Source organism: Dermacentor silvarum, chromosome 5, assembly GCF_013339745.2.
Source record: "Dermacentor silvarum isolate Dsil-2018 chromosome 5, BIME_Dsil_1.4, whole genome shotgun sequence".
Lineage (NCBI taxonomy): Eukaryota > Metazoa > Arthropoda > Arachnida > Ixodida > Ixodidae > Dermacentor > Dermacentor silvarum.
In genome coordinates, this window is record NC_051158.1 from 27,481,218 (window position 1) to 27,492,749 (window position 11,532).

The following is an 11,532-nucleotide window of genomic DNA, read 5'->3' on the forward strand; positions in this document are numbered from 1 at the left end:
GTGCTGCTGGACCAGCCGGCTCAGCGCCAGCTGCCTGAAGTTTCGTTTTCTGCCGTTATTGAGAAGCGGGCATTTGCCAACATGGACAGTTTTGTTGGCCAGACGGGGACACCGCCGCTGCTTCCCTCTGCGCCACAGCCGCAACGTGCAAGGTCAACACGTTATAAGAAAATAGAGGAAGCATAAAGGAGTAGGGTTCACTACCAGTTGCTCCTCGTGACTGAGACGTCGGCACGTACACATGTGTGCTGGCGCAACGCAGAAACGTCGACCTTGCCATTTGAGATAGGGTGAAATTTATGCCGCATTTTTTTTTCTTCCTTTTTTTTTGCGGGGGGTTCGCGCACGGTGTTGAGGGGTCTCTCCTAAGCTTTTACTCTATGGCGATGCCAGAGCAATGGCGGTCGGAGGCACTGCTGTGTGATCTGGCGCGCTGCTGAGATAATTGTTGGTGCGTGGTATGTTCTAATTAACCGTCGCTTATGCTTTCTCGATCAATTTACCGAGCGTTTTTGCCCATTGGAATACACATATCTTGACAGGACCACAGCGTCAGTTCGAAAAAACTGGAAGTTCGAATTAAGCGTGTTCGAATTATTGAAGTTTGACTGTTTTATTACGCTGTGACAAAGAACATATCTGAATTCCACTTAGTGCCAGTAAACATCACGTAAACCATTTTGGAAATATGATGCTGCAACTGCAAGTGCCTGAATTACCAAGAAGAGGCTGGGCCTTGGTCAGTTGTTGCAAAATACCTCTAGCACAGTCTTCCTGCATTTGCCATGCATACTGTGAACCCCCTAAAAAAAAGTTTTCTTGTTTGCAGTTGTTTAACGGAGAAAGCGTCATCACTTTTTATCCTTACTGTGGCCAACACGCCAACACTGCAAACTCTGTGCAAACATGTTAATACTGCTAGGAATGCAAAAAGAACATCTTCGGGCTTGACTTTATTACAGCCTTTGCAAACAATGTGATAAAATAGGTGGAAGCGTGTAGCAGGATTGTCGCAGTGCACCGTTTGGTTTCTGTGAATAGAAATACTAACAGTGTAACTGTCAATTTTCACTGGAAGCTTTGTTGCACAACGGCTACCCTGTTGACAGTGACCTTGAAGACACCATGGTGGAATTTCTCTGCAAACACCGTGCACAAGTTCTACTGATAACAGCAGATTTAACTCATTGCAAAGGCAATGAAATTCGCTCACTAGTGTCTCACTTCTCGAAGTGGAAAGGCTTGACCTTTCACATTAGCAAAAGGTTTTCGCACATTGTAACAGGAGCGCAGCAGAACAACAACTATCTTCTGGGATAAATCGGTGGTACGGAAGATGTCTTGTCAGCCACTGTGGTCTGCAAACACTGAGCAAAAAATCTGAAGCTGCTATCGACAGGAGAGGATCAAAACGAGTGTACGACCAGCAATCACTTGAAGATGCCTACAGGTCGGCTGAAGTGATAGCTGGCGTGTACCTCAGATGCCCGGTACATGCTGCTCATTGCCTAATGACAGTGTTGCGCCTGTCTAGAGCTGCTTAGACATGTGCTGTGGGACGTCGTGACTCAAAGCTGTCCCAGAACAAGAATTCTGACAGTTCCCATGCAGTTCTCGCCTCTCTCAATGACTAAGCATATTGATAAAACACATAGTATGTTTTGTAGTTAATGGCATTAAAGAATTCTGTTTGTATTTCATTCCCCTGAAACACAGTGGTCCAGTTACATTCAGCATTGATCTATATCCACATTTTTACATTAATATACTGGTTTAGGCATAACTAAGAGGCTCACTGGGTTTAACGTTATCCTAAAGCCACACAAGGGCTACAACAGCACCAGGGCAAGAGGGCTCTGGACTAAGCTCTGCAACCTAAGGTGCTTCAATGTGCTGAGTAGAGCAGGGTTTTTGCATTTTGCCCCAATCAGAATGCAGACAAGAATCACAAACCAGCTAATATGTCCTCGGCAGCAGAATGTCATACACATTTTAACAGGTCGTACCAAGCTAGGCAGACCCCCCCCCCCCCCATGGCTATTTACCACAAACTCACACAAGCAAGCAAATGTAAGAGAAGTGCCAGTCACTACCCACCTGAGGTGGAGCTTGACTGATCCACAGTCTCTGTTGTCTGCACGCTCATAGACTTGCTGGCTGCTTTGAAGGAGCACCCAACAGACTTGTCAGCCAGAGGCAAGCTGCACTGCGTGCCAACCTCCTCCTGACCTTTAGAATGGGTGTGGCATGCCATCTTGGCAGCGATACTTTCAGCTAGGCTCATCGCACTTGTGAGGCCTGCCGAAAAATAATTGGAGCAATTGCAGTCCTGTTACAGCATCCAGAACAAGAGGTAAATCCAACAATAGAATAAATGCCGGGGCACCTTACACTGCATAGCCGTAGAACACAACAACACCCTTTCGGTTCAGTATTCTTAAAGGCTACAAGGGACAATCCACACTGAATACTAGAAAGTAGGGCAAGCTTTTTCAGTGCAAGGTTTACGACAGCAGAACGTATCTCCAAGTTTTTTTTCATCTCATACATTTTAAAGCTATTGGTGGAGTCTAACTAATGCTAAGTGATTGCAAGATCCTAAGGTCATCGCCATTAGCATATGTAATGTCCACTGGAGGATCCCAGTCGCCCCATATCTTGTGCCAGTTGATGCCAAAATGAATCAAACTGTTGTTGTCCTAGGCTATGCTGTGTTGATATCAGCCGGACTCATTATGTCATAATCCCTGCTTACAATAGGTGATGGGAGACTTCAGACATTTAACTGCAATAAAAAAGAGATAGCTTAATAAATGATTAATAAAACCCCATGTTATGAACATAGAACGAGAAATGGTTTGCTGCAACAAGAGCAGAGAGACAAAACTATATCAAAGATGCATTCTGACCTCTGAAGTTTCCACATTCTTAGCAAACAAGAATGCAAGCCCTAAGCTTTTGTTGGTAAGGTTGCAGGCCCTTTCTTGAGCAAATTGTTAAAGAAATTGTGCGGAAATGATAGACGATGATTGTCAGTGTAAGCAAATAGGCGAAACGAACGAACCAGTGAATGAACAAAAGAACAAAAGAGAGCGAACGAATGTTTTACTTCTTTCTGGCGTGTTATGCGCCAAAACCAGTTCTGATTATGAGGCATGCCGTAGTGGAGGGCTCCGGATTAATTTTGACCACCTGGGGTTACGTGCACTACAACGCAAGCACGTGGGGGTTTTCCTTGCTGAGTTCGACATTAACCTTCGCAAACCTCTAACTAACAACGGAAAAACACCGACAGAGCCATAGAAAAAGCTATCTACTTGAAAATCTCTCATTGCAGCCACATGCCCATGCCAGAAATGTACGGAGTACACCGCACTGCTACACAAACCCCAGAGCCAGTGGTGAAGCTGCAAGAATACACCACCATACCAACGATATACCAACATCACAACTCAGGCAAATACTGAGACATTCAAGCATGCCTGCTGACCTGCAAAGCTATTTCTGATGTGGTTGGGGCAGTTTAGGTCCTTGTTTCAGTCGACTGGCATTCCCTGTGTACGAGGAGTAACCTAAACTAAAGCTTTCGCGTACCATTTACACGCATCACACATGGCGCAGCCATTGTGTCGTGCAGACAGGCGCAGACTTATGACTAAGTCAGACGCTGAGGATGCAATTGGCAAGTGACAGTTCCCCTGATGCAAAAGACGTTGGACACTTAGGATGCAATTGGCAAGTGACAGTTCCCCTGATGCAAAAGACGTTGGTGAACAACAGTGGTCCCATAGAAGAATGCCTCACAGCTGAGAATGGTAGTTGTACTTCGCACCACAATTCTTTGTCTACATTTTATTGTCTCAGGACAGCTGGAAACAAGTTTTCTGGGTTCTTCTTCTACTGCATCTTTTGTGATGGCACCACGCATCAAGTGCAATACAATATTATAAGTGTTTTGCGAGGTTAACAGATTGTGGAAACTTCCAATAATTAGGTGGCAAACCTTAATAGCTTAAATATGTGAACAAGCCTTGCCACCAGTCTAGCACGATAGTGATAGGGTATCATACATCACTCAAGCCACCTTTAGTTAACTCCTCCTTTACTGGAGCAGCGTAAGTAATAGAAGCAACAGCATGCCTTGAGCAAATGGATATACATACCAAGAGCCAACCAGCAGCAATCAGCACTTGCGGCTATTTGTTGTCAACGATGCAGAGTTAAGCTAGATCTTTATGGGCACAACAAACATCAGCAGAAGCTGTAAAGACAGCAGCACGGCAAAGTAAAACACATTAGACAAATGTCTGTACACACAGACAGGGATATGGACCTAGGGCACTTCACCACGTAACTGCCAAAAATTGAAACATATGCTCCTCACACAATCAGGAAAGAAAGTTCTTTTAGCTGTAAGCATCACGAGTGTATGGAGTTGGTCTAAGTAGTTTGCAACTGATATCCTAAAAACAGCCAAGATAAAAATTGAGGCAGACACAGTGCCTGCGTCAACTGCTTGCTTGGTGTTATTACAATGTCGATCACGGATGCAAAGTTACAAACATAATATATGAACAGCGAAAGGTACGGCCGTGTGTATAATAGAGCAATGAGTTGATTCGTGCACTCAAACTTTGAAAGTGCTCGTAAGTGACAGCAGCAGGGAAGCGAGTGTGTTTACGTGTTTGCTCACCACACACACACAGCATGACATAACTCCATGGAGGGGGGGGGGGGGGGGGGGGGGTCGTTTGCTGATGAAGTGCTGATTGGCTGGGAGCCCGTGAATCCTTCTGACGCATACCCATTCCAGCCAATCAGAACTTCAATGGACAGAATACCCCCCCCCCCCCCCCCCCCAGCTCACACAGAAGAGCAGTTAAGAAGGTTTAAGTGCAGGAAACTGCCCCTATCCAAGTGCAACAAATGGAAAGTGCTAACACCTCAGCTGGTGTGGTTAGCACAAGCAGTGAGGAAGGGAAAGAAATGCAGTCACGTGTGTGACCACTGCTGAGCACAATAGCACAACCATCTCGTGACCACTCTGCATATGCGACACATAATCTATAGTCATCTCATAAAGGTGGAGAAAGAAAAGACCCACGAGACAGCATTTGCAGCACTAACAGTTTAGTGCACATGGAAGGTGCCACCTTTCTTTACATCGCGAATACACACACGCCTTTTGCACATTAATAACAATGGCGCACTCTATTGTTTCAACCTAGGCGGCGCTGGGCATCGAGGCACCCTATTTCAACCAAGGGCAGCGCATAGGAGCTGCAGCAGTGCTCGTCGAAGGCACGAATAGGTGGATCTGTGATGTCTCCGAGGCTGCAGCAACTGTTTCGCGCTAGCTGGCATTTTTTATAAGTGTCAGCGCAAGAGCAGGTAATGCTTAGGTGGCTGGCTAACTTCCTGATCGAGCGAAGCCAGCGTGGTGTTTACTGCGGTGCCCACTCTAACCCGCGCCGTCAGGAGTGCCTCACGGCTCTGTCCTCGGGCCAACCCTGTTCCTGATTTACGTTAATGACATGCCCCAGGATGACCGTTTCCCCATCGTGCAGTACGCCGACGACACGTCCATCCTCGCCACCACTTGTCTGTCCTACCACAAGCCAGGATCTCGGATTACCTCGCGGTTATCGTCTACTGGATCGTTTCAAATCACCTTAAGCTGTCCCCCGCTAAAAGCAGCGCAATGAAATTCTCGAGCGCCCGCACGCCAGCCGAGCCCTCCAACTCTATGCGCGGCGTCCCCCTCCCCGTGCTGGTAGTCACGTTCACAAGCACTCTGGACTTCAGCCTTCAGATTTCAATTGTTGTCGCCGAGTCTCGTTGCGTATTATGTTTTGTCTCCCGGGTCTCAAAACCAAGTGGCCCCGCAACATTTTCCCTCCTGGGCCGTGATTTTGTAGCGATGCCTTATGACTTATTCTGTACTAGTCTTATCATCCACCGCTCACGGCTGGCTGATCCCGTTGATAACGCGAGCGGACCGTCGCTCCGGCCACTGACAAAGCGCGATATAAGCGCGAAAAGGCATTATTACCGGAAAGGCATCGATACGAAATACTGGCCCTGTACACGTCACTTGTGTGCTGTGTGGTCTCCCACTTAGCAACACGTAATCGTCCCATAGAATAAAGACAAACTTTGTCCGCATTGAAAGCATACAAAAAAGAGCCTCGCTCACACTGCATCGACGCTCCGTAGGGCCATCAGCGATGGATGGATGGATGAGGCTGAACCCTTTAAACCGGGCGGTGGCATACGCCACCTAGCCATGACTATTAACCTTGTGGTGAGTGAAATTTCACCCCTGCCTTGATTTTATCCACCAATCAGATAACCTCTGTTTGGTTATTTCTACCCGCTTAAAGTCTATTTTGCCTTCGCTGTCCCTAAACCCCAATGCTTTGAAAAAATCAGCCCCGTTGCCTTGCACTGTAGGGTTAAGCCCTTAAATTTACAGAAAAGTATGAGGTGTTGAGCCGTTTCCTCTTCTTCTCCACACGCACAGCACAACTTTGGTACTTGACTCGGTACATCTTAGTCCGCAATACTCCCGTCCTGGCTTCAAACAACAAAGAGCTTCCCCTAGAATTATCGTAGATATTTTCTTTGGCAATTTCTTGCTTGAAAGTTCGGTATGTTCTCAGTGCTGATTTCGTCTGCATCCCCCTTTTCCACAGACTCCTCTCTGTTTCCTTAACCTTTTTCTTAACCGCTGTTGCCTGGTTTGCACCCCTCTTGCAGTCCAAATATTTTATTGACAGTTTTCTGGTCAGCTTCCTCCATTTTGTATCAACATTCCTCATGTACAAATAACTGAAAACTCTCCTTGCCCACCGCTTTTCTGCCATTTCTCTCAATCGCTCCTCAAATTCTATCTTGCTGCTGGCTTCCCTGCCCTCGAATGACGTCCATCCCATGTCACCCTGTACCCCCTGATTTGGTGTATTTCCGTGTGCTCCCAGAGCCAGTCTACCTACCCCTCGAACTTCCAACCTTGCTCGAACCTCTGATCTCATGCACAGGATCGCATTGCCGAAAGTCAAACTAGGGACCATCACCCCTTTCCAAATCCCTCTCACCACTTCGTACCTATTGTAATTCCACAGTGCCCTATTTTTCATCACAGCTGCATTTCTGCTACCTTTAGCCGTCACATATTTTTCATGTTCCGTTAGGTACTCAGCCCCATTGTTTATCCACACTCCAAGATATTTGTACTTATCCACCACCTCCAGCGTAACCTAGCTCCTGTATCCTATGCTCGCTGCCCTGATCATCATTAAAAGTCATGACTGCCGATTTTCCTTTACTAAACTTCAAACCTAAGCTATCTCCCTCTTTACCACAGATGTCCATTAATCTCTGCAAGTCTTCCTTGCTGTCAGCCATAAGTACAATGTCATCCGCATACATCAGTCCTGGTATAGTGCCTAGAATATACTTACGTAAGTATATTCTAGGCACTATAGTCCTGGTAATGATCGACTGTTTAATCCATTCTTGCTTGAAAAAGGAAAGGTTGAAGCCAAGCCCGCTCCTAATTTTTTCTCTAATCCTTGTAAATACAGCATGAACAACAAAGGTGACAAAGGGCACCCCTGCCCACGGAGCAAGACTTCTTTCTCCGTGCCCCTGCCTAAGCCCCTGCTGTATCAAGATACCTTTTTTTTTTTTTTTTCATTTTATAAGCACCTTGTTACTTTTATAGATTACTTATACTCCATCTTCCACATCTAGAGTGCCCAGTATGTCCCACAATTTCTTTTGGATTACGCTGTCATAGGCTCCCTAGATATCCAGAAATGCGAGCCATAGGGGCCTGTGTTCCTTTTCTGCTATTTCAATACACTGCGTCAATGAGAACAGATTATCTTCTAACCTCCTTTGTTTCTGGAACCCATTTTGTAGTTCCCCCAGCACCTCCTCAGCCTCCACCCATGCCTGCAGTCTGTCCTTTATAATCTGCATCACCACCCTGTAAACCACTGATATCACTGTTATGGGGCGGTATAGTTGTTTATTTCGGTTTTGACCCCTCTCCTTGATATAGAGTAGACCGCTTATAACGTAAGTCGCCGGAGTCGCGAATATCCGGCCGCACTATAAGCGGTACCGCACTATAACCAAAGCAACAATTTTCAAGGCCCGTACATATGCAAAACATGTGCACCGAGCCGCCACGCGTATGCGCGACAGTCGAGGAATGCGGCTAGAACGTTTGCATTCAATTTACAGTCGAATATCGTTAATTCGAACCAAATCACGCGGCGGCGCCTCCGACCGGCATTGCTCCGGCACCGCCATAGACTAAAAGCTTAGGAGACCCCCTCAACGTCGCGCGCGAACAAAACAAAACAAAAAAGAAGAAAAAAGAAATAAAAATAATTTAAAAAAAAACGCGGCGGATATTTCACCCTCTCTCAAATGGCAAGGTCGCCGATTCTGCGTTACGCCGGAACATGCGTGTACGTGCCGACGTCTCAGCCACGCTACCGTAGCCACGCGTAGAAAATGGCAGTGAACCGAACCCTTCTTTCTCCTTTATGCTTTCTCTACTTTCTAGTCACGTGTTGGCTTTGCACGCTGCGGCTACGGCGCAGAGGGAAGCAGCGGCGCTTTCCCAGGCCGGCCAACGAAACTGCCCACGCCGTCAAACGCCTGCTTGCGGTCGATAACGGCAGAAAAGGAAACTTCGGGGAGCTGGCGCCGGGCCGGCTGGGGCGGCGGCGGGCGCGCACGTGCGGTGACAGTCGAAAGTGAGGGAGCTACGAGGGAGGGCGAGGGGAGCCACCGAAGCGGCAGAGTTGCCGAGGCGAAATTCGCTTCCCTGCCGCCCTCCTCCCTCACATTTCACGGTCTCCGCGTGCGCCCTTCGCCGTGCCGTGCCGGCGCCGCCCGCTCCCTGAAGTTTCGTTTACTGATGTTATCGTGACGTTATCGTGAAGCGAGCGTTGCCGGCGTTGGCAATTTCGTGACCCTCGCTCGCTATGCGCGCCGTGGTATTTCACGACTCGCACTCAAGATTCTGGTTTCAGCCTCACTGGCTGTTCGTTCGCACCACGTGCCCTTCTCCTCCACTTCGTCTCTCTTTCTTCCTCGAGCACTCCTTGGGGCGCCCGTTTGAGGGGAACGTTCGCCGTCTCCGCTGACTTCCGTACTCCCTGGCAGCCGCACTGTAACCGGTATTTCGTTTCCCACAACTGCACTATAAGCGATATGTGTATACATGGAGTGCTATGGGAAAATTAACCGGAGTCTGAAAAGACCGCACTATATCCGGTCCTGCACTATAAGCGGTTACGCCATAAGTGGTCTATACTTCATCTCATGCTCATCCTGCTTAGTCACCACTCGTTGGGGGCTTTACCGTCCATTATCATTTTGCTCACTACCTCTCTTAATGCTTTCTTAGAGTTTGGCCGAATGTCTTTATTAACATAATTGGGATGCCATCAGGACCTGTTGACGTGCTACTAGGAAACCTCTTCTCTGCCCTTTCCCACTCGCTTTGTTCAAGTGAAGCCACTGCACTAACCGATCTATCTTCACCTGATTGAGCACATGCTACGTTTCGCTCTTTAAATTTTTCTATCATCATTGTTCTTATATGTTCGATTGCTTCATCTCCTTCTAGCCGAACACCTTGAGCTGTAGCTACAGTTAAACCTGGATATAACGAAATTTACAAATTCCCGAAAAACTTCGTTATAAAGAGGATTTCGTTATATGCAGGTTCGGCACGAAAATTCGAAAAATAAACTTTACCGCATTTACTCGATTCTAACGCGCCTTCAATTGTAACGCGCACCCGTTTTCCGTTTTCGTCGAAGCACTCATCCTCGGAATGTCACACCAAGTACCGGATGCGTGGACGCGTGTCGTTTCGCACAAGCGCAAGGCTTCGGAAACGAAGAGCGAGCGTCACGATGGCGTCGTAGCGTCGTATAGTGTTACAGTAGAACGTCGCTGTTACGTTGCCGTGGGCTGTGTTTTCCCGACTGTTACGTCGTTTTCGACCGGTCCCGGCACAGCTCCCATAGAACTCAATGCATTGGTAACCCCGCTGTTGCGTTGCAACTGTGGGACAGTTCCCGCATCATACGTTGCGAACTGCCACCCCGCGCCGGCCATTTTGACTTTTCATGTCGCTTGGCTTGGTGGCTTGACGATGGCATTGGCCGCCCAAAGTGCTGGGGGCGACAACTATGACGTATTTTTGGTTTCCGCCAGCAAAAGTATGGCCCTTGAGATCCGTATTTGCTATATAAAGATGGAGTCCATGACGCGTTGTGGCACTAAAATTCGTTTTCGCTCATAGATATTCCGTATATAAGGGTACGGCCACGCTAGCGATAAAAAACGCGCGCGTCATGCAGCGATCATGCAGCGAGCGGCAAGTTGCCGCGCGTCAGCGCCTTGCCGCGAGGCCACCGTGGCACGCGCGTCTCCGTCTCGCCGCGCGGCAGCGCGATAATATTTCCCGCGCTCTCCGAACGGGCGAGCAACACCGCGAGCGCTCGTTGTTTACATGCGAAGGACGACGATCGTCGATTGAAAACCCGGCGCGGACCGGCGGCGTTCCGGTTGTGATGGCTCCGTGACGTCACTCTCGTCGCTCTTGATTGGTTCTTCATCTCGCGGCACGCGGCATTTGCCGCAGAACCCATTTCGCGCGGCACGCCGCAAGACCCCCGATTCCTGCCGCTTCTGCCGCGCGCGGCATGACGCGTTGCCGCGCGTTTCTGACGCGCGTTTTTGCTGCGTGTTTTTGCCGCTAGCGTGGGCGTACCCTAAAGTCCAAGGGCGATAACGCAGTCGCCGCGCGCTGTATGCTGTTTGTGCGAGTGAAAACGTGCGAGGGGAGCCGACGACCGCGTCTAAATCTCGCGCGCACAAGAAAAGCAGGGAGGAAGCGCGCCTTCTTCCGTTGCGCTCGAGGCACCGGCGAGGGAGGGAGGGAGGGGGGAGGGATAGCGGGGCGGCGCGCGGTCGCGCAGGCCGAATCTTGAAGGCGATCTGCGTTGCGGCAGTCTAGTAGTGTAGGTGCGTCGGCGGCTCGTAGCTTTCTGCGTGCTGTGTGTTCTCGGCGCTCAGTTTGCGTTGAAGCGATTGACAACAGCACGAAGGTCACTTCGCTCGCTTCTCCAGCGGCGCTTCCACACGCCGCCAGCGTTTGACAGCGCGTGTCCGCGCTCATCGAGTCTGATGTGCCACAGCGTGTACCAGCGCGTCGGCAACATCAGCTGGAAAAGGAGAGAGTGCCGGCTTGGGGGGCTAGGCCAGCTGCAGCAAGCGGCAGGATCAGATTTGAATGAAGGGGGGGGAGGTGACGCCCGCGGCGGCAAGATCGCCGGGTCGAGGGATGCAGGGCCGCCTCGCACACGCACGCACGCGCACGTGCGCTCGCTTCGCATTCCATCGCGGCGGAGAAGGTGCTTCCGGTTGCTGCTCGCGCAAAAATGACAAAATTTTGGGCTAAATCTCTCTAGGGTGGTCGAGGGTAAAAATTCGTTA

At 49.1% G+C, this 11,532-nt stretch overlaps 2 protein-coding genes and 1 long non-coding RNA gene across 5 annotated transcripts in view; 1 reads left to right on the plus strand and 2 right to left on the minus strand.

Moving 5' to 3' along the window:
• Nucleotides 1–11,532, minus strand: part of LOC119453144 (zinc finger protein 425-like) — a 204,268-nt gene that overhangs the window by 64,173 nt on the left and 128,563 nt on the right. The window contains exons 4-5 of one of the 3 annotated variants that reach the window (XM_049667595.1): nt 4,164–4,261; nt 2,098–2,298 (exon numbers count right to left, since the gene is read on the minus strand). The exons of the other annotated variants lie outside the window; for them this stretch is intronic. Of the exons in view, the coding sequence (XP_049523552.1) occupies nt 2,098–2,284 (187 nt within the window). The 5' untranslated portion in view covers nt 2,285–2,298; nt 4,164–4,261. The remainder of the gene's footprint in view (nt 1–2,097; nt 2,299–4,163; nt 4,262–11,532) is intronic. 3 annotated transcript variants of the gene reach the window in all.
• The window catches only part of LOC119453142 (zinc finger protein 709-like), a 193,547-nt gene that overhangs the window by 57,010 nt on the left and 125,005 nt on the right, over nt 1–11,532 (minus strand). The window lies entirely within an intron of this gene.
• Nucleotides 1–11,532, plus strand: part of LOC125945570 (uncharacterized) — a 125,197-nt gene that overhangs the window by 47,334 nt on the left and 66,331 nt on the right. The gene's annotated exons all lie outside the window — the stretch shown is intronic.